The sequence below is a fragment of the Oryx dammah genome, unplaced genomic scaffold, assembly GCF_014754425.2.
Source record: "Oryx dammah isolate SB20612 unplaced genomic scaffold, SCBI_Odam_1.1 HiC_scaffold_19, whole genome shotgun sequence".
Taxonomy (NCBI): Eukaryota; Metazoa; Chordata; class Mammalia; order Artiodactyla; family Bovidae; genus Oryx; species Oryx dammah.
The window spans coordinates 81,091,257-81,113,747 of NW_024070203.1; the positions used below are offsets into that span (position 1 = coordinate 81,091,257).

General features: G+C 38.4%; 2 protein-coding genes across 3 annotated transcripts in view; one reads left to right on the forward strand and one right to left on the reverse strand.

Moving 5' to 3' along the window:
* Window positions 1-538: 538 nt before the first annotated feature.
* CCNE2 (cyclin E2) lies at window positions 539-12,885 on the forward strand. 2 transcript variants are annotated; one of them, XM_040261054.1, is made up of 12 exons: window positions 539-600; window positions 1,613-1,652; window positions 1,749-1,845; window positions 1,926-1,979; window positions 2,890-3,041; window positions 3,946-4,081; window positions 6,158-6,304; window positions 7,408-7,503; window positions 9,189-9,323; window positions 10,353-10,464; window positions 11,151-11,308; window positions 11,702-12,885. In XM_040261054.1, exons 2-12 carry the CDS (start codon window positions 1,639-1,641, stop codon window positions 11,813-11,815), a joined length of 1,215 nt encoding a protein of 404 aa, XP_040116988.1. In that variant the 5' UTR covers window positions 539-600; window positions 1,613-1,638; the 3' UTR covers window positions 11,816-12,885. The 2 variants fall into 2 exon arrangements, with proteins under 2 accessions (XP_040116988.1, XP_040116987.1); XM_040261053.1 differs by having other exon boundaries at window positions 549-592.
* A 255-nt stretch (window positions 12,886-13,140) lies between these two features.
* The window catches only part of INTS8 (integrator complex subunit 8), a 48,340-nt gene continuing 38,989 nt past the window's right edge, over window positions 13,141-22,491 (reverse strand). Inside the window, exons 21-27 of the mRNA XM_040261044.1 lie at window positions 21,678-21,796; window positions 20,339-20,442; window positions 19,533-19,583; window positions 17,199-17,272; window positions 17,060-17,124; window positions 16,846-16,889; window positions 13,141-13,342 (exon numbers count right to left, since the gene is read on the reverse strand). Coding sequence (XP_040116978.1) covers window positions 13,226-13,342; window positions 16,846-16,889; window positions 17,060-17,124; window positions 17,199-17,272; window positions 19,533-19,583; window positions 20,339-20,442; window positions 21,678-21,796 — 574 coding nt within the window. The 3' untranslated portion in view covers window positions 13,141-13,225. The remainder of the gene's footprint in view (window positions 13,343-16,845; window positions 16,890-17,059; window positions 17,125-17,198; window positions 17,273-19,532; window positions 19,584-20,338; window positions 20,443-21,677; window positions 21,797-22,491) is intronic.

Genomic DNA, 22,491 nt, shown 5'->3' on the forward strand with positions numbered 1-22,491 from the left:
CAGGGGGCGGGCCTTTCGGGTCCCCGAGTCTCAGAAAACCCGGGTTCCTGGAGGCCTAGGCGGGACAGCCAGCCTGCGCCACAGGATGGCCACTTCCTAGCCGCTCTGTGCCTCCCACCCCCCCATCCCCACCCCCGAGCCGCCTCCACAGTGCCGTACGCCAGGGCTGGGGGCTGCGGCCTGACATCCCCGGCCTTCGAGAGTTGAGAGAGGAGGGAGGGAACAGAAACGTACTGGCGGGAGATTGACGAAATCGAGCGGCGGGGAGCAGGGCTGAGGCGGCGGCGGCGGAGCGGAGCCCTCTTGAGAGGGTCTCTCCTGCCGCCGGGCCGAGCGGGCAGGAGGGCAGGAGGGCAGGGGGCCGCGGTGAGCCAGCCCTGCCGGCCCTGGAGCGGGGCGGGCGCGGACGGAGGCCAGGGCGCGGCGCGGCGCGGCGCGGCGCGCGCGGGCGGGTGGCGGGCGTGCGGGGGAGGGGAGCGCGCTGTCCGGAGGTGTCAGTCTGCGGCGCATGCGCGCGGGGCGGGCCAGGCCCGGCCTATATATTGGGTTGGCGCCGGCGCCAGCTGAGAGCCGAGCGGTAGCGGGTCTGGCGGTGAGGAGGTGCCGGGCGCAGGGCGGGATGCGGGAGGAAAGAAACGCCTCACCCCTACCCCACTCCTCACCCCCGGGTCGATCCATCTCGCGGGCGGGAGCTTGGGGGCAGGGAAAGCGGGCAGGGCTGAGAAGCAGACGTCTGGGGACGCCGGGTTCCCGCGTTCCGCGTCCCTGTCAGGACCCTTGGCAGGGGACCTGGGAGGTGGTAGGAGATGGAGGGCTGCCCCTAAGCGGGAGGCCCGCGGAGCAGCCCCTCACTCTCGGGGCTTCTCTGTGCCGACCCCATTGGGGGAGCTATCCCCTCAGGAAAGAGGGTTGAGGGTCAGGGTCTCCTTCACGCGGAGAAAAGTTCCCAGAGCCGACCGGTTGCTCTACACCACCCCGGTTTCTCCCCCACCCCACCCCCGCTTTTTAAATGGAACTGCCTTTTCTTCGTCCTCATCTCCCATCTGGAGTCGGGGTCGCAGTGCCCCTCCAGGCGGTGGGCAGGGGCCGGCGGGGCCGGGAAGGAGGGAAAGGAGACTGAAGGACGTGACACAAGTTCCCTCCGCCCCCTGCTCCCCCGCCACCGCCGCTCTCCAAATTGGCGCGGAACCGGCTTCTCCTCAGCCTCTCGCCTCCACAACCCCCCTCTCCCCGCGGCTTGTGCAGGGTGGGAGGTGGGGGAAAGTGGGGGCGCTGCCCAGGCCCCGCTCGGGGTGGGGGGGTGGGGGTCCGGGGGAGAGGGGTGCAGGACGCAGAAAAGATCCCATCTGCTTCCCTGCGCGTTCGGAGGGGCTCTCAGGGAGCTTTGCAAAATGTTTTTTGAACACTCCGGGTCCGGGCTGTACCTTGAGTTGTGGGAACACAGGCATGTGTCTAAAAAATCCTGCGCTAATATAGTGCAGAAGTCATCGCGGTAAAATGGCTCGGGTCATCTCCTGAGGAACCTAGGTGTAAGCCTCTGACTGGCACTTGGAGAGTATGAATGACCACGTATTTGACTCTGGTTTTTCCTCCCCACTCCTCGCCCCCCCAGAGGTTTCCTTCACCTGAAAGAAGAGAATGTCAAGACGCAGGTAACATTATTTGTCTTGGAAATATGTTTCAAAGTTAGTTGCTGCCTTTGAGACGAATCACTTTCTAATTAAACTTCCTTCTTAAAAACTCTATAGTAGCCGTTTACAAGCTAAACAGCAGCCCCAGGCCAGTCAGACGGATTCCCCGCAAGAAGCCCAGATAATTCAGGCCAAGAAGAGGAAAACGGCCCAGGTGAGTTAAGGAGGGAAAGAGAGGAGAGAGAAAATTCCTTGCTGGGACCTTAGTGCAACCATGACTTTTTTATTTTCCAGGATGTCAAAAAAAGAAAAGAGGAGGTCACCAAGAAACATCAGTATGAAATAAGGGTAATGCAGAACTGGGCTGGGTTTGGGGGACACAAATGCGGGACCAAAAAAAAAAAAATTGTTACTGCTTTGCGGTAGGAAGATTCCTCTGACACTTTTAATGCCCCTAGGGGTCAGCAGGAACGCGCTTGTCTTTGGGTGGTTTTTATGTCCCTGAATCCTACTACAGCTGCAGAGTAAGTTTGCCTTGACGCAGCTGGTTCCTCTTTGTAAATCCCTCCCTCTAGGAGCTGCCTGGTGCACAGGGCCCGCCTAATCTGTCCAATGTAGTGCTCTTTGTTCCCTCTCTGACTATAGTGGAGGATCCTAATAGTGCTCCTAGGGCATAAATAGATTGTAAAGTCGGCGACAGACTGGCACCCAGCCCTTTGCTATCTACTCTGCCTATGTGTTGTACAGAAAACACTGTAGAAATAGTGGTTCTCTTTGAAGCCAGCATTCACTGGAGAAAGGGCCCTTTAGATATTTAAGTAATTGTTTCTACTTTCAAGGTTTTGCCTTCGTGTATTCTAAAGTAACAGGCCTTAAAGGAGTGGAGAGGGTGGGGAAGTGCCCTGGACACTACTGCTAAATATAGAAGAAGAATTTTATAATATTGAAAGTGGTATTTGACTACAGATGCGTTTTGTTGTTCTTTCTCCTCTCCCTCAATACCTAATGTCTTGTATTTGCAGAATTGTAATCTGTTGTCTAAAACATCCTGTTACTACTTATGAACACTGATACGAGTTATAGGGCTAATTATTAAATATGAATGTCCAATTAACTAGACCGTCAGCACTGTTAGCAAATGATGGTGTTTGGGGGAAACTATAGACTGTTTAGAAGTATTAGCTTTCATTTAGAAAAGATCTCAGACAAAAGCTAGTTTCTTACTGTACAAATATAGTTTTTTTTTTTTTAATGACAGAATTGTTGGCCACCTGTATTATCCGGGGGGATCAGTCCTTGCATTATCATTGAAACACCCCACAAAGAAATAGGAACAAGTGACTTCTCCAGATTTACAAATTATAGATTTAAAAATCTTTTTATTAATCCTTCACCTTTACCTGATTTAAGGTAAGAAAAATTTCAGTAATTTAATGTCAAAGATTAAAATTTACTGATGTAATATATGGTGCTATTTTGAGGGGTTTTTTTTTTTGGCCTTCATTATAAGATGTAAAAACTTGTTTTTTTAAAAACTAGTCTTTAAGCACATGTTTTCTGGTAGTAGTCCTATTACAGATGACATAGGTTATTTAAAACAGTGATTGTATAACATTTTCATTTGCTTGCTGAAGACTGTAAGCCTTATCAGAACTGAATCACCTTTTTTAATAGAGTTTAAGTAATTTATGTACATTGTTAAGCTGGAAGTATTTTAACATGTACAGCATTTTCATTTGATAGATTAGCTCCTCTTCTTACCCAGATTAGTTATTAAGGTCTATACTTTTTTATAGTTAATGACTAACAGGTACAGCTTATATAAAATATGTAGTAATTTATATTTGGCTTTAATAAGCAAATTAATGGACTCAGATGTTTAAACTCACCCATCTTCCTTTTGTCCTGTCCCACCTAACTCCCACTGCAGAGTACTGACAATCTGTTTGGAGGTGATTGAGACTATCTCTACTGGGATCATACGTTCTAAATATTTACGTTTTTAGTATTGTTCTTGAAAAAACATGATTATCTTATATCGATGCCTTTGTAAAATATAAGTAAATGGGGACTAGAAGGTATTCTTGCTGCTGCTGCTAAGTCATTCTTGAAATCTGTCTATTTAGATTATCATAGTCCAAGTTCTTTGTATAATTTCATGTTAAAGAAATGGTTTCTTAAAGTAGCAATTTTTCCTAATTTAAGAGCTGTTCCTTCCAAATTCTGATTCAGTGTTTGGAAGTTCAGTTTATTCAATGTGAAATAGATAGCCGTATATTATGTAGATCACACAATATTTTTCGCCTTTCCATAGCTGGGGATGTTCACAAGATGTTTGGCTAAACATGTTAAAAAAAGAGACCAGATATGTTCACGACAAACATTTTGAAGTTCTGCATTCTGAGTTGGAACCACAGATGAGGTCAATACTTCTAGACTGGCTTTTAGAGGTATGTTCTAGCAGTACAAAATTCCTTTTTCTCTGTATGATGGGAACGTATTTAAACATATATGCTTTCCATGTGCCCTCATGGTATATTACCTATTGCCAGGAGCCTTTTTGTTGTTGTTGTTTAGTACTTATTAGCGTCTTAGTTGTGGCATGTAGATCTTCAGTTGCAGTATGTGAACTCTTAGTTGCAGCATGTGGGATCTAGTTCCCTCAAATCCCTGCATTGGGAGCACAGAGTCTTAACCACTGGACCACCAGGAAAGACATCAGGAGGCATTTTTTGGGTGCTGTTCACCAGCAGATGGTAAGAGTAAAATCTTGACACAGCCACTATATCCCATACAACCCAAACACAATTTAGAAGTCCTGGTATCTGAGTATTGCTGTGTACTAGGCACTGTTCTAGGTGCCAAGGATATTCAAGATGAACAGAATTTGACAAGGTTTTGAAGTCTGCTGTGCAAAGTGAAAAGCCAGGACTAGGCTTCAGACCTCAGAAGTCCTTCATCACCAAAATCAAATTATGATTTGGACTCCTAATTTCTATATCCTAAATGATAAGGCGGCTTTGAATATCCAGTAGCCCTAAGCCCTAAGAAAGCCCATGTAACTTCCTTTTATTATATCCCTCTGTTCCTTTCAGAAATAAACTGTACCATTAAAGAAATAATCAGTGATCCAAAAGTCCCTAAATATCTGTGCCAGAATGTCTGCTCTCGTTTAGGCCCCATATCCTTTCTGGATAATAATTCTGAAAGAATCTCAAATTGAGAAAATGATTACCTGTATTGATAACAAATTGATTTTCCCACAATCCTTGGATATTTGCTCTGTAATTTCCCTGTTTTGTATAGAGACAGTGAACTTTAAGGGGGAAGTACCACATGGCAGAATAGATCTCAGAAGCCATCAGAAAAGTTCTTATGAGTACAAAATGTCCTTCTGAATCCGGTCATCTTATTCCTTATTCTGACTAGAAGGGAAGATTATATTTCAATCATGTGTGTACAAGACTGTAGTTGATTTCTGACTTTTTCTGAATGTCTAGTGATCATGAATGCAACTTTTCAGCATAATTATGTTAATTTTATTTTTCCTTTTTATGTTAAATTGATTTTTATTCAGTGGTTGTCTATCCAATTTATCCCTATTTTCCCTTAAATATATGATTACATATACAAAACCAAATAGAATATAGTAAGTCAAATCCAGCAGAGCACTAATCTCTACTTTGTCTTAGTATATTCTTTCAGTCTAGGAATGCAAAAATGGTTCAACATTTGAAACTCTATTTATAGTTTAAGAAAACTCATAAGGTTATATATCATGGATGTAAAAGGTATTTTTTGAAATTGAATATACATTCCTGATTTTAAAATGTGTAATCAACTAGGAATAAATTTCCTTAACACGTTAAATGTTAATTAGAAACACATTGATGTCTATCCCTCTGTTTCCTCCCTGCTTCATAAAATTATTTTGAGAATTAAAAGCTTTCCCTATGTTGTGGAAATGACAGATATTACTTATTAGTGATAGTAATAGTGTAACATTAGGGGAACTCCCATTACAGTCAGAAACAAGGAATACAATAAAAATTTTGACTATCACCAGTGTTATCCATTCAGTTTTCTTCTTTAATTCTTAAATGAGGAAAGAACATTGAAGAAACACTGTTGTCATTTTGTAGTTAAATGTGTATCTAAAATGATGAAAAGGAATCACTTGGAACTATCAGAAGACAAACTAAGCATCATGAAAACACCCACCCATTTATCATCAATAAAAATTTAAAAGTTAATAGGAAAAAAGTTCTTATCCATAGTTAGCAAATGTACCTGGGAATGAACACATTAAATCCATGTGGGGAAAAAACCTATGAAACTAATTAAGAGTCAGTGAGGATGGTAATAGATTTATCCTATTAGCACATGTTAATTTTTTCCTGCATTTGTGATTTGGTATCGTAAAAAAGTTGGGCTTCAGAAAACTGTTCTTTAGTATGCTAAGAGGGACTCTGTAATTTGGAGAAATTAATGGAATAATATTTAAATTATTTTGGATTCTTCTCTAGGTATGTGAAGTATACACACTTCATAGGGAAACATTTTATCTCGCACAAGACTTTTTCGATAGATTTATGTTGACACAAAAGGATATAAATAAAAATATGCTTCAACTGATTGGAATTACCTCATTATTCATTGCTTCCAAACTTGAGGTAAGCTCTTAGAGTTTATCCCTAGATATATTTACCCCAAACTCTTAAATTATAAGTCTCTGGTTTGATTCTGGGACTAGAATCTAGGTGAAATGTTCCATGACTCACTGTGCCAAACAAAACCACCAATGCTGTCTCTATATACCTAGTTATGGTGCTTGGATTCAACAGAATGGTCTGTGAAACCTACTTAACCAATCAAATGCAATAAATGCTACACTGGGTTAGAATAAAGATCTATATCCAGCCTAATATTTCTGTATCTGATAATAGTGCCAGGATAGAAGGAAATAACTTTTCTGCCTGAAATCTTTTTTCACATAGTTTCAATCTACTTTTCTTAAATTCAACACAGATCATTAGTAACTTCCTCTGATGTTTTCAAAGCCTGTACAGTTTTGAGAGTACAGGAGGGACTGAATCATGCATTAATTTCCTTAAGTGTATTTTTCTTCCACATTTTGTCTTTTGAGGTTTACGGGCTGTCCCCAAATTTTATAAGTTTGTATTTTCAGTATCTCCTTACCTGAAATAATACTGTATGTTTCAAATGTTTTTCTAGACTGAATCTTGATCTTTAGCCTGTTCTCACCTGTGGCAGGCATCTCTTCTACTCCTCTGATCATTCTGGTTCTTGTTCTTTGAACTGTTAAGACAGATCTGTCATCAACAAACTGCACAAATTTTTGACTAACCATACTGTTGTACTAGGGTAAGGTTAACAGTTTCAGTTCTAGACTTTGCTGAGTATCCTGTTTCAGTCTAGTATGCTAGGCAGTCCTAAAACAAGTTTGGCTTTCTGTTTTAAGCAGTCGCTGAAATCACTGATTAAAATACTCTAATTGCTTATTAACTAAGATTTTAAATCAGTTCTATACAAATCTTTCAATCAATACAAGTTGGCTAATTTAGATACCTAGATATGAAAAATATTAAATTTAAGGTTGTTTTGGCTATCATAGAATTATTTTATAAAGATTTATAATCACCTGAAGCTGTCTTTTAAAAACAAAGCCTAGATGTGGTCTGTATATGTGTATATATGTGGTTTGTTTTAGTCTCAATCTCAACTGTGCTTGATATTAATTAAATTCATTTTAAAGGAAATCTACGCTCCTAAGCTCCAAGAGTTTGCTTATGTCACTGATGGTGCTTGCAGTGAAGAGGATATCTTAAGGATGGAACTTGCTATATTAAAGGTAATAATAATTATATCTTTATTATTTCTACTTGAAATTTAGTAACTGTAGTTTACTAAATCTCAAAGACTACAATGTAAGTAGTGAAAACTGAGGTTTTAGTATTAGGATCCAGTTCTAAGATGGGAGGGGAATTTGCTTAAACTGTAAACTATTCTTTTGCATCTTTTAAATTTCCTATATTGAGAATATTGTTAATTTAAAAGTGAACACTTTTAAAACTTATAGGTAGTTAGCACAGTGTGTGTACTAAATGAATCTCAACAATGATTCTCAAATCTTGAGTTGTTTTTCCACTTCCAGCAGATAGAAAATGAGAAATATTTTACTGCCTTTTTTTCTTCTCTATATGTATGGCAAGTGCTATTAATAGAAGGTAGAGGAGAGAAGCATAAAGGTGTTTAATTGGGCCTTGAATTAGAAATTAAAGGGTGAATGTTAGCTACTAGAAAATATGTTATGGAATTTGAGCATCATGGCTTTATAAATAGGACATAGAGGAGAACACAATATGACCTTCATTTGTAAGTTATCTATAAATTATATGCATTAAAATATAAATTACAAATTTGTTGTAAAATATACACATTCAGATTGATAGCTCTATGTTAGAATGTGATCTTGTTGGCATGCTGATACTGTTCTTTTTTAAAAAAATTTATTGACGTATAGTTGATTTTCAAATGTTGTTAGTTTTAGCTGTGTAGCAAAGGTGATTCAGCTATATATATATATGTACACACACACACGTTCATATTATTTTTCAGATTTTTTTCCCATTATAGGTTATTATATTTAGTATAGTTCTGATATGTCCTAACAATCAAATTATCTAGATTCAGACTTCAAGTACAGTGTATGCATACATGTATGCTAAGTCGCTTTAGTCATGTCCAACTCTTTGCAACACTATGGACTGTAACCTGCCAGGCTCCTCTGTCCATGAGATTCTCCAGGCAAGAATACTGGAGTGGGTTGCCATGCCCTCCTCCAGGGAATCTTCCCAACCCAGGTCTCTTGCATCTCCTGCATTGGCAGGTGGGTTTATTACCACTAGCGCCACCTGGGAAGCCCGAGGTATACTATAAGGATATATAAAGAGAAGATGGAATTCTCTGGGTGGTCCTACAGGCATTAAGACTCTCTGTTCTATCCTAACTATTGTAGACTTATAAATGGTAAAGTCCCAGGGCTTTGAGGAGGGAAAGCTATCATAAATTAGGATTTGTCTTTTTTTTTTTTTAACTTTTACACTTTGAATAGAAGCCACTGGAGATCACAGAAAGAAAGAAAAAGTGTAGAATCAGTTCTTGGAAGATTCGAATGGAATTAGCTGTGGAGTCATTGAATACAATTAAAAGGGTAGTTTCTGTAAAGTAGAGAACACTTTCGGAAGACAAGGGGCTGCTGGAAATGAGAAAAATAGGAGAGAAAAATAGGAATGAAAAATAGGCCCAATGAACTTTGTAAATAAAGATAATTAGAGTATAATAAAGGGGTCTGTATCAGTAATAGACTAAAACACAAGCCACTTTAGATGGTGAGATACCTATAAATATTTTCATTAAAATAAGAAATAAGCCTAAAGCAGAAAGTTTCTTAAAACAGCTATTTAAGGAACTACCCATATAATGTGGAGTATACATAACTACACTTGTTAACAGGCATTTTAATTCCATTAACAGGCTTTAAAATGGGAACTTTGTCCTGTAACGGTCATCTCCTGGCTAAATCTTTTCCTCCAAGTTGATGCTCTTAAAGATGCTCCTAAAGTTCTTCTACCTCAGTATTCTCAGGAAAAGTTCATTCAAATTGCGCAGGTATTGATATTTTTATTGTGTATATGCTAATGTTATTAATTACAGGTTTTGTTTAGTGTATTTCTTTAGTGTTAAATAGGCTATACAACAAAATGACAACATACTGAATTAAATTCACTCCTTAACTGACTAGAACAAAGCTCCTGATGCATAAAATTCTGTCTCAGTATTTACATTGCTAACTGAAAATTCTAGAAAAGTTTTTAAACTTGAGTTTAAATATATCATGAGCACTTTTCACTAGGAATATGAATGAGGTAGACAGTTAAATCCCTCTTTTTGATTTAACAGAGAAAGATATTTTTTGGCCAGTTGTTTCAGGTTTTAAATGGTATAAAAATTATTGCAATATAAATTATCTTACCATCTTATATTTGAATACATATGGAACCTATTTTACATATTGGAATTAAAATCACCTAATTTAGTTATAACATTATTTTTTAAAAGTTTAAACTTCCTAGGCCAGTGTATAACAAATATTCTAAGAAAGTACAGGAGGAGGGTACTGTTCTTTCCTGCCTGCTTCTCATGAGTAGAATAATCAGAACTATAAAGGTCTGACTTCTTAAAGACCCTTTCTAGGCTGTAACTCTCTAGCAGCTCCATTTTTAAAAACATGAGGGAAAGATATTCCTTATTTCATATTTTTTGTGTTCTGAAATACTGGAGTTCCACAGAAAAGTAATACTTTCTCACTTATCTTTGTAAATTCTGTTTCCTGTATCTAGAACATTCTCTACCCCCAGTCTCTCTGGCTGCCTCCTTAAGACTGATTTAAGCAGAGTCTTCCCTGCTCTGCATCAGGGCACTTCCTAATAGGATATGCATGCTACATTGTAACAGTCCTTTACTTGTCTGTTAACAAGACTGGAACTTCCTTTGGATGGCGATTTCTCTCTTTGGATCCCTGCAGTTTTAGCAATTCTTAGCATATGGTCCACATTGTAAGCACTTTAAAATGCTAGCTGACTAATGACATGTAGTACTCATTCTTTCCTAAAAGTCTTACACTTTTTCCTCTGTTAGCTTTTAGATCTGTGTATTTTAGCCATCGATTCATTAGAGTTCCAGTACAGAATACTGGCTGCTGCTGCCTTGTGCCACTTTACCTCTATTGAAGTGGTTAAGAAAGCCTCAGGTAAGACCGTGTATTTTGTTCTTTTTTTACCCATTTACAACTCTTGAAGGGACTATTTATGAACTTAGCATCCTGCTAAACAAGACTTTAAAATTTTAATGGAAAAAAGCAGTTTAGCAATATCTTCCCTTCTATTATAAGTAGTTTCTAATCCAGCGTATATCCACAAATAAAAATTAAGGTTGGGACGTCCCTCGTGGTTCAGTGGCTAGGATTCCACATTCCTGATGCAGGGGCCCAGGTGCCTCCCTGGTCAGGGATCTAGATCCCACATGCTGCAACTAAGACCCGGGGCAGCCAAATAAGTAAGTAGTTTCTTTAAAAATGAAGTCAAATGGAATTTAAATCCTTGAAGTTAGTCAGTGTGATTACAGCTCTGCCTTAAGTTTTTGGGTTTTGACAGTTTCAATTCCCTATGTAGCATGTACTGGCTAAAAAGCTCTAAGTCTTTTTCTCCCTCAAAACATTATAAACGGTTTAAGAGGAATAATCTGTTTTGACTTGCTAAACTTGTTGATTTTGGTTTATTTTATGTGCTTGTTTTGGTTTCCTTTTTACATGAGTTTTTAATTAACTATCTTTAAATTTTAAAGCACAAGCAAATACAGTAATCATGTTTCTGATATAACAGAAACATATGTATTTTTCTAATAATACATGTATTTTTCTAACTTTTCTTTATCTAGGTTTAGAATGGGACAACATTTCTGAATGTGTAGACTGGATGGTACCTTTTGTCAGTGTAGTAAAAAGTACTAGCCCAGCGAAGCTTAAGATTTTTAAGAAGATTTCTATGGAAGACAGACACAACATACAGACACATACAAATTATCTGGCTATGCTGGTATGTTTCTTGTATTTTTTGGTCTATTTATTAAGGCAGTGAAACTGACAGTAAGGATACTAATGGAGTAATATTTCAGGCACTAATATAAGATAGTAAGGGGATAGAAAGTTCCAGTGAGGACACTGATTTCAAATGTAGAAAACCTAATAAAAATTAACTTTGAAGTCCAATCAAGATTTTTAAGTGTCTCAAGATTAATACCAGTACTCCAGGTAGTTTAAAAATACAAGTTGCAGGCAGTTAATATTGTTGAACCTCTAGAATATGACTAGTCACAGTTGTAAAGACAGAAAGAGACCATTATATTAAGCCTAAGAGTCTGGTTTGACTTTGTTATATCAGTGCTTTATCTTAGCTGTTAATCTCTACATGATTTCTTCACATGTATAGGATGAAGTAAATTATGTAAACACCTTCAGAAAGGAGGGACAGTTGTCACCAGTGTGCAATGGAGGCATTATGACACCACCGAAGAGCACTGAAAAACCACCAGGAAAACACTAAGAAAGTTAACTGAGCAAACAACTTGGAACTGATGAAGTGCTGCACAGCATTTCATGGAACTTAACTACTTACGTTTTACAGGAAAATAGTGCTGTGACTGTCCTGCCAATTCAGAAGTTTTACTGCCATTCTTTGATTTATAAACCACTTAAAATTGGCACTAAGGAGGAAATGTATTTAATTCCCATGTTAGCTGTTTAAAGAAACAGCAGTACTTGTTTACAAAGATGACTTCATTCCCAATACTAGCTGGATAAAAGCCAGCCACGATTTATGCCATAACAAGTCTTTTGACCCAGTGTTGCTATGTTTATCTTGATAAACTAGGAATTTCATCATTGGAATTTTCAACTAGATAACTGTTACCTTTTAAAGGGTATATTAAATGATACAGTACTTTGAATCTAGCTTTTAGATTCTCAAAATTTATAAACTCTTAACTAGTGCAATTTGGTTCTTGAAAATAAAATTTAAACTTGTTTACAAAGGTTTAGTTTTGTAATAAGGTGACTAATTTATCTATAGCTGCTGTAGCAAGCAAGCTATTATAAAACTTGAATTTTTAAAAAATGGTGAACGTTAATCTGTTTGACTATTTTTATTTGCCTTGCTATATAACATTTTTAACCAGTAAAGCTTAGATGAACATGGTGTTTAAACTGTACTCTGAACAGTGGGAATACCAAAGAAATTATAAACAAGATAAATGCTGTGGCTCCTACTTGGGGCTTTGACGTAAAGGTTGCTTTATAATAACTCTTTGTACATCACAATTGGGGCAAAAAACTTAAGTACCCTTTGGAGCTATTTATATGAGAAAGTCACTTTATTACTCTAAAAAAAATCTTTAGGGTTATCTTAATTTAGTGTGACTAAGGCTTTATTTATATTTGCAAAACTGCTAAGGTCCTTTTTAAATTCTTACATTATGAGTTAAGGACAGTGTCAAAGTGATAAAGCTTAACACTTGACCTAAACTTCTATTTTCTTAAGGCAGAAAAGCAGTAAATGTATACTGACTCCTAGAAATCTATTTATTAAGAAAAAAAAAAAGCAACAAAACCTTGACATAAGAACTTACTGTATATAGCTACTCTTACATAAATATTCTAGTTTTTTTAAAAATGAAATGTCAGCCTCAAAAGTAGATTAGAAAATTATCCTAGATTTACTGGTTTATTGTTATTGAACATGTGACTCTTTCCTTTGAAGAAATTATAAATTTAAGCTATTGTTATGGTATGAAGTCTTCTGTATAGTTTTCATTTTTAAACTAATATGTTTCAGTATTGTCTGAAAAGAAAACGCCACTAAATATGTACATATGTATTATATAAACTTAATCTTTTAATACTGTTTATTTTTAGCCGACCATTTAAAAAATAAAAGTTAAAAATTGTAACTAACTGCTTAAAAGTAAAGTTTCGCCATTGCTTGGAGAAACTTTTTTTTCCTTCTCTGCGCTGCCAGCTGTAACACTTCTTCTGGGTTGCTTGCATTCAGTTCTGTCTGGCCGATGGCTTTGATCTTCCAAAACAGAAAAGTGATGTTGTTAGAGGTCTGGTCAAAAACAAAGCTTTGCTAGTATACATAATATAAAACTACCTACTTGCTAACAACGATAACTGAACCTCTAATTGTAGATGCTAAGAGGTGTAGAAGAAATTAACATAAAGACTAGAAGCACTCAAGAAAAAGACCAATTACCACAGTTTGTGGAATTATCTTCAGAATATTAAGTAAATTCATTTAAGTTTTATCTGACTAAAAATATCACTAAATAAAGCCTGCATGTAATCTGACACATTTTTTAAAGATTCTAAAAAATAATTCAAAAAAATAAAAATTCATGTTTGGGGGCTTCACTTTTTATATATGTAAAAATAGCTAGTTGCTCAGCACTAAATATAGTGACCCATCTCTTTCATGATTAGAAGGAAATACTTCAGCCTGATAAAAATCTATAGTAGCATTCTGCCATGGAATGTTTTGTGAGAGCATGTTTTAAGATCTTAAAATTACCTTTAAAGAAGTTCTAAGTTTTTTTTTTTTAAAAAACAAGAGACTATTTGAAAGGTAGCCTGAAGGAAGTTAAGACTATTCAGAAATGATCATCAGGTTAGTGGGTAGGAGGACTTGCTGATAATGCTATTTCAATATGAAAGAATCCATGTGAAAAAACCTAGTAGTGGGGAATAACCAGAGTTATTTCAAACAAAATATCCTGAAGACAACTGGCTAAAAAAGTCCAAAGTATAAGACAAATTGGACAGAGAACAAACTTATGGATAACGGTGTGGGGGGGGATTAATTTGGAGATTGGGACTGACATATATACACTACTACATATTAAAAAAAAAAAAAAAGAACCTACTGAATAGCAAGGAAACTACTCAGTGCTCTGTGATGACCTAAATGGAAAAGAAATCTAAAAAAGAGGGAATACACATATAACCGACTGACTCTGCTGTACAGCAGAGACTAACACAACACTGTAAAGCAATTATATCCCAATAAAAATTTTAAAAAGACAGAAGTTGGAATAGGAGGCAGATATTTGAGAGAAATACCACACCCTAAGTGGGTAGTGGTCAAATCCATAAGTGAATGAGGTTACCTAGGGAGAATGAAGGGCCATCATGAAATACCCAAGGACTAACTTCTTGACAAAAACCCAAGTTTCAGGGTAGATAGGAAAATATCCACAAAGAAAAGGCTGAAGAATCAGGGAGTTAAAAATGATGTCAAGGAAGCCAAAGGAATAAAGAATTTCAAGGAAGGAAGGAGGTGTAAACAACAGAATAAAGACTGAAAAGTATTCACTGCCTTTGGCATTTGGTGTCCCTTGAAAACAGTGGGGGACAGGAGAAATCAAACTGGGTAAAAGAGCTTCCAAAAACTAGGCAGAGGGGACAGAAAGAGGTAGAGGCATAGTCAAGAGAAGTTTTTATTAAGGATAAAATAGTTCATAGGTTTAACAGGAGTGCTTGACAATATAAGAGGGGAGATAACCAACTGAAAGGGATAGAATGACTGAAGGGATAGAATCAAAAGCATAAAAACGTATCTTCATAAAGGAGTAGCATCAACATACTGAGTCCAGCTGGCGATTGTTTCAAAGGTGAAAAGTAGGGATCTGAAACAGGAATTTGAACCTGGCGCTCACAGGGCCATAACTCCCAAGGAGTTTCCCAAGGACAGGAACTGATCAGTCTTTTTTCCTTGTCTACTTCAAACACAAGGAAGTTACTGTAAATGGGAAAAGGAGAGAAACCTAAAATATTCCCTAAAAAGAAGGCAGACCACTGACTACTGGCAGGTGGACAAAGGAAATCGGGGGCCAACTAAGGCTGCAGGCCAGGGAGTACACAAGCCAGAATGTGCTGTACTCCAGGCCAGTAGGAAAGAAGGCGAGCTGGGAAAGGGCGGAGAGTCTGGGGACTTGGTCATGAAACCTGAACATCTCATGATCATGAGAAATATGAAAGTCAAGAGGTAAGAAAGGGACAGATTACTGGCAGAGAGATCTTAATAGAGCAATTCTGTCAAAAAGGCCTGGCTATGGATACTGGAGGCTGATGAATAAGGTGACAGTGAAACTTGGAATGTTGGGGAGCTGGATAAGTCGATTATATATCTTTTGATGCACGCAGAGGAACAAATAGGTTAGTGTTTAGATGAGCTAATAAGGAGGTAGGTTTAAGCTTCCAAGAAGGGGCTTAAAAAATGATAAAAGTAGAGGTAATCTGGATATCTCATCAGGGTACTGAGAAATTTTCAGCATTACCTTCCAACCCTGGTTAAGTTGTAAATGAAAGAGTGAGCAGCTTCCAATAAAGTGGAACTGGCACGATATACTCTTGTCTCTTTCTCTCTTTTTAAAGATGCTGTTGTCACTCTGTCGCCTCTAAGTAATGGCCATAGAGTTTAGTCCAAATAAGAAGCTTTAAAATATCAACAACCTCAGATACACAGATGATACCATTCTAATGGCAGAAAGTGAAGAGGAACTAGATGGCCTCTTGACGAGGGTGAAAGAGGAGAGTGAAAAAGCCAGCTTAAAACTCAACATTCAAAAAACTAATATCAACATCTGATCCCAACATTTTAGGGCAAACAGAATGGGAAAACATGGAAGCAGCGAAATTTCATTTTCTTGGGCTCCAAAATTCCTGTGGATGGTGACTGCAGCCATGAAATTAAAAGACCCTTGCTTCTTGGAAAGAAAGCTATGACAAACCTGGGCAATGTATTAAAAAGCAGAGACATCACTTTGCCAACAGCCAAAGGTGTGGTTTTTCCAACAGTCACATATGGATGTGAGAGTTGGACCATAAAGAAGGCTGAGTGCTGAAGAACTGATGCTTTCAAATTGTGGTGTTGGAGAAGACTCTTGAGAGTCCCCTGGACAGCAAGGAGATCAAACCAGCAATCCTAAAGGAAATCAACCCTGAATATTCATTGGAATGATGCTGAAGCTCTAATACTTCGGCCAGCTGATGGGAAGAGCCAACTCATTAGAAAAGACCCTGATGCTGGCTGGGAAAGACTGAAGACAAAAGGAAAAGGGGGCAGCAGAGGATGAGATGGTTGGATGGCGTCACCGACGCAATGGACATGAACTTGAGCAAATTCCAGGAGACAGTGAAGGACAGAGGAGCCTGGCATGCTGCAGTCCATGGGGTCGCAAAGAGTGGGACACGACTCAGCGACTGAACAACAACAGGAAAGTAATGATTTCTAAGAAGGTGACATCTGAGGAGAAACCTGAGCAAAGTTAAAAAAGAATGTTCCTGAAAGAGAAAATCTTACAGACACTTCGGTGGTGAATGTTCTTGGCATGCTCAAAGAATGGCAGGGGTACTGGGGCAGCAGGACTTAGCAAAGCGGAGTCAAGTGACTAGCTAGCAGTCAGGCCACTCTCGACCTCGCAGACCATGTGAGGCACCAACACTGTATGAGACAAGAAATGGTTTAGTATCAGGGAAATTAGGTGCATCACTGAAGAATCAAAGCACAAAACAACTTACTGCAATTTGTCTTTTATCTGTTTCTCCTCTTTTATGATGAAGATCTAAATGAATCAGTTAAGAATAATAAATTTAATACTATGACATATCATGATATAGAGTCTCTGTTCTGTTCTTCATTTTTTATTTAGAAAATACATAATATCAAATACTTCTTTAATTTACAGAAAATGAACTGTTCTAGTAACACACACATATGTTAATGAAAGGATACAAGTCAAATATTCCAAAATGGTAACATCCCATATGTAGTCATAGTAGGAATCCATTGCATCATGACTGAAAAACAGAATTCAGTTATTTCATCTTCCTTAAGCAGAAAATTTCAACTCTATTTTAAAAACCATTCATACCTGTTTTGTTCCTGCAGTGATTTAAAGGCTGTTTTGTAGTCAATCTCTCTGAGGAACTGGCATAAAATTGCCACCTACATAAACAAAGAATTAAAAATGGTTTCACATACTGAACTTATGGTTGCTGTGGGGAAGAGATAGTTAGGGATTTAGGGAAGGTAATACACACTGCTGTATTTAAAATGGATAACTAACTAACAAGGACCTATTATATAGCACATGGAGCTCTGCTCGATGTTACGAGCCAGTCTGGATGGGTGGGGGCTTTAGGGGAGAATATATGTACAGCTGAAACTACCACAACACCGTTAATCAGCTATACCCCAATACAAAATAAAAAGGTTAAAGTTTGGGGAAAAAATAAAAATAAAAAAGGTTTCATGTAATTAGTGTCAACAGTGACTCCTGGTTTTCCAGGGATAGCTTTTCATGACTCTTATGTCCAGAATGTGTGCTTTGTTGCTCAGTCGTGTCCAGCTCTTGGTGAACCCATGGTCTGTAGCCTGCCAGGCTCCTTCCGTGGGATCCTCCAGGCAAGAATACTAGAGTGGGTTGCCATGCCCTCCTCCAGGGGACATTTCCAAGCCAGGGATTGAATCCTGCTCTCCTGCAACGCAGGCGGACTCTACCCTCTGAGCCACCAGGGCAGCCCTATGTCAAGAATATATTCTCTAACTTCAGAGGCCTTGCAGGTCAGGCTGAATGAATCAGCTCGTATGTATGGAATCCATCCAATTTTAATGGTAAAAATCCTTACACGTGTCTGTCTGCCCAATATTTCCTTCACCAGTAACTTAAATCATAAAATTTTTAGAGCTTTACTTGAATGAGAGGCTGGCAAAAAGCCGGTTTAGAAAATCAAAGGGAATGGAAAACTGACAAAAGTGTTAAATGTTCAAGGACATACATCCAATGGATATTCATCCAATTAGGCCTTTCACAGCTGGCAAGTACAGAAGCTCATTTTGGCAAAATGTAAGCTGCCAGTCTGCTTTAGATTAAAGACAGATCCATTTCAACCAGGTATGTAGGTCATAATGCTGATCTCTTTCTTAAATATTTATAGAAATTTTAAAATTATTATTCACACACCAAAATATGAACCCTTTCAGAGTATAAAATTCAGTGGTTTTTACTATATTCACAAAATTGTACAACCATCACCACTATCTAATTCCAAAACATTTCATTCCCCTACCCCAGGGGAAAAACTCCATATCCATTAGCAGTCGCTCTCCAGTTCCCTCCTACCTCCTCTCCCAGTCTCTGACAACCACTAACCTACACTGACTCTACAGATTTGCTTATTCTGGACATTTCATATAAAGGGGATCGTACAAAACAAGCTTTTTGTATCTGGCTGTTTTTTCACTCAACATAAAACTTACAGGATTCATCTCTGTTGTAGCATATATCAGTACTTCATCCCTTTTCATGGCTGAATAATATTCCACTATATAAATCTACCAGATTTTGTTTATCCATTCATCAGCAGATGAGCATTTGGGTTGTTTCCACTTTTGTCTATTATGAATAATGAATGTGCTGTGTTATAAACATTTCACATATAAATTCTTTTGTGGACATATGTTTTCAGTTTTGTTGGTTATATACTTATGAGTGAAACTGCTGGGTCATATGGTAGGGAATTTGATGTTTACTTTCTTGAGCAGGCAGCAAATTGTTTTCCAAAAAGGCTGCCCCACTGTATATTCCTACCAGCCACATGAAGGTTCTAATTTCTCCACAGCTTCACCAATACTTGTTTCTGTCTTTTGATTACTGCCTCCTCATACGTGTGAAGTGATATCTCATTGTGGTATTGATTTATGTTTCCCTGATGATTAATATGGAACTTCTCTGGTGGCTCAGATGGTAAAGAATCTGCCTGCAATGCAAGAGACCCAGGTTCAATTCTTGGGTCAGGAAGATCACTGGGGAAGGCCATGGTTATCTACTCCAGGATTCTTGCCTAGAGAATCCCATGGAGAGAGGAGCCTGGCAAGCTAGAGTCCATGGGGTCACAAAGAGTCAGACATGACTGAGAGACTAACCCACACACAGTGATTAACACACATACCTACTTTTAAATATTAGACATACTTGAGAATGGCTTTTCTAAGGTTCAAAGGCCAATGTTTTGTAACCCACACTTTCATTTCGGTTAAAATTCTGTAAACTATTAAAAAAAATTTAAAGATCATGCCAAATTCTTAAATGCCATAAATTTAAGGAATTATGACATGGAAAATACTTCCCAGTGCAATGCCTTGTATTTACTATAAACTCTAACTTACGAGACAATAGACCAACATCATAATTTTATAAACTAACCTGTGTGTGGCAATTCAGCAAAGAACAGCACTTTATCATTCGTTTTATTACCTATAAAAACAAAATTGTGATTACTTTAAAAAACTAATTGATAACAATTGTAACAAATGTTCCACTCTGACCTGGGATGTCAATCCATCAGGTAGGTTGTACATGTGCAGGGATAGGAAGAATAGAAGAACTCTATTATTTTTCACTCAATTTTGTTGTGAATCTAAAGCTGCTCTAAAAAATAGAACTTCTAATTTTAAAAACCTAATTATTAAAATATTTTAAATCCTATTTTAAGTCACTATTGCAAGTATTAAAAAAATGCCATTTATTACATTATGATATTGGCAGCCTAAGCAGTAAGTAGAGCATATTGGGAGAAAATGAGTAAAATTTGAGATTGAAGAGACAGAATCAACATTAAAGGTTGAGTGGATATTGGTGGAAGGATTAGAAAAGAAAAGAGGATGACACTCAGGGTTTATGCTTGGTCAACTCAAAGGGCAAAACAAAGTTGATGGATACTTCACTGGGGGTTTACGTTTTTGTTCTGGTGTGGGAAGGTCATTAGGAGGAGAGACTGTCAGAATAAGATGCTGAACCAGCCATGGAGAGGTTGAGTTTGAGGTGTTTGGGGAAGTTAAATCAGCAATGGCTGTGGGCACTGGAACCATGAAGGCGGTCTGACCTAGAGCAATCAATCCATTTGGGAGTTACCACATTTACGGAAACGAAGAAACTCAGGCAAAAAGAGGCCCAGGAAAAGGAATGTTTTCAGACATTTAAGAAGAAAGTAAGCGCACAACAACTTTTACCTGGTCTGTATAAACATCTGGGGGCACAGCCTTGTTAAAGAAATCAGAGCACACAGCTCCTGCCTGGAGGTAATAGTGAAGAGCCGCTGAATACTGATTTGTTGCTTGAAGCAGAAAACAGAGATAAAGATTATCTGTCATTAAATATGCAGCTAAAAAGACAGGGCCTCTTTTGTGAAGGGTCAGGTATTATTACTTCATGTGTGAGAAAGCAGATTCAAACCACAGACCTAGGGGCAACACTTAGCCAGGGCAAGAAAGAGAAAAATTGGCTTTATTATTTCAACCACTTTAAAGAAGCCCTATATAGACTGTTTTCTTCTAAGACTGATTAGCCAAAATTTTACCTCAGATTTCCTGTCAAACTTACTAGTTCAGAACTTAGTACTTGGAGACATTTATTTCCCAAATGCCTATACTAGAAACAGACCTTATTTTTCTGAGATAGTTTAGAATCAGAAAATTTACTCTGAATAAAGATATTAAGATCCTGAAAATAAATTCTTTGTGGGGCTAGGTAACCATAAGCATTAAAACTGGCAATTATTGGGCTTCCCTAGATTCCGCCTTGCAATAATGCAGGGGACACCAGCTCCGTCCCGGATCCAAAAGATCCCACATGCCTGGGTGCAACTATGCCCAGGCACCACACCCACTGAGCCTGAGCTCTGGAACCTGCGGGTCACAGCGACTGAGCCCAGTGCAGCAACCACTGAAGCCCCTAGGCTCTGGAGCCTGTGCCGTTACAAGGGAAGCCCGCAGCCTCTGCTCTTTGCAACCAGAGAAAAGCCCTCAAACGGCAACAAGACCCAGCACAGCCAAAAATAAAGACATATTTGTTAACTGGCCATTGTTTGTTTCAAAAATAATCCAGAAGAGAGCAGGATGATGTAGGTGAGGGTACAGATGAAATAAGACTAGCCCTGAGTTAACTGCTGCTAAAACTGGGTGGCAACAAATCTCTTCCCATGAACACAAATAATTATCAAGTCCCTGGACATAGTTAGAACCTTTAAAATAGCAATTCTGCAAACTAAACTTTAACCTCCTAAGAATGTTTTAGCAGCGTTTCAGATGATCACTTACTATGGGGAAAAAAAACAAACAGAAAAAAGGTGGTCAACATAAAATTAAAAACATCTGAATCAAAGACTCAGAAAAATGCATACATATAACAGTAACAATTACTCTCAATTTCATCTTGGAAGAAGACTTAGAGAAGGTCAAGAAACAAGACTCAAGTTTAATAACGTACTGTAATAGTAAGTGAAACGTGTTTATTTTCACTTCTCAAAGAGCTACAAACACAAAACGCAAACCAGCGCTACATGTCACTTACCAAAATAAATGTCCGCCTGAATAACTAGCCAGCAGTGGTTGGTCGGGTTTACGCTGAGGGCATACCGAACCAGCTCTTTCACTGTGATCGCGACAGCTTCAAAATCCACTGCCTGGAGGCTACAGGAAAGACAATAAACGTAGTTTAGGAGTCAACTTCACAAATCCATACACACATGTATTAAAACAAACAAACAGAAGAGTCAAAGTTTAAGTGATCATAAATACAATGCTAAATATTACTAGCAGTAAATATTTTAAAACTATCAAAACAACTAAATCGGAGGACGTGTGATCAGCTAACTTTATATGGGGCAGAAAGCAATCTGATTTTTGTTTCCTTTCCCCAAAAGGCAAAGAAGGTAAACTAGGCCACTCTAAGAGTATCTTTAAACATTTTACAATGTAAAGCACAAAAAGGTGATATGATATAACCCTATCTCCACTTTTTATGCATAACTTGCAGGCAACAAAATTATAAGGAGATACACTGATAAAAATTTTCCAAGTGATTTTTAAGTTCTATTATCTAGAGAAAGCTACAAAAAACAAGGGTTCAAACACCAACAATACTGCTCTATGTGGCCTTAAATCCATCCTGTGGCTTCTTCTGAGAGTAACTAATTCCTCTGGATTAGATGTTTCACTGGGGTAGGGACAAGATCTGCCAAGTGTCATCTCGGCAATGCATTTGGAAGCAATGAAGAATCCGAAAAACAAGAGGGGAACAGGGCCAGCTGCTCTGAGCCCGGTTAAACCTGGAAATTCTGAGACACAGAATAAGATGACAGAAGTGTGAGGATAAAAGCCAGGCC

Coding starts and splice junctions, on each gene's coding strand:
- CCNE2 (XM_040261054.1), top strand. Junction 3,042..3,945: donor TCACCTTTACCTGATTTAAG/GTAAGAAAAATT, acceptor GCCTTTCCATAG/CTGGGGATGTTCACAAGATG. Junction 11,309..11,701: donor CAAATTATCTGGCTATGCTG/GTATGTTTCTTG, acceptor TCACATGTATAG/GATGAAGTAAATTATGTAAA.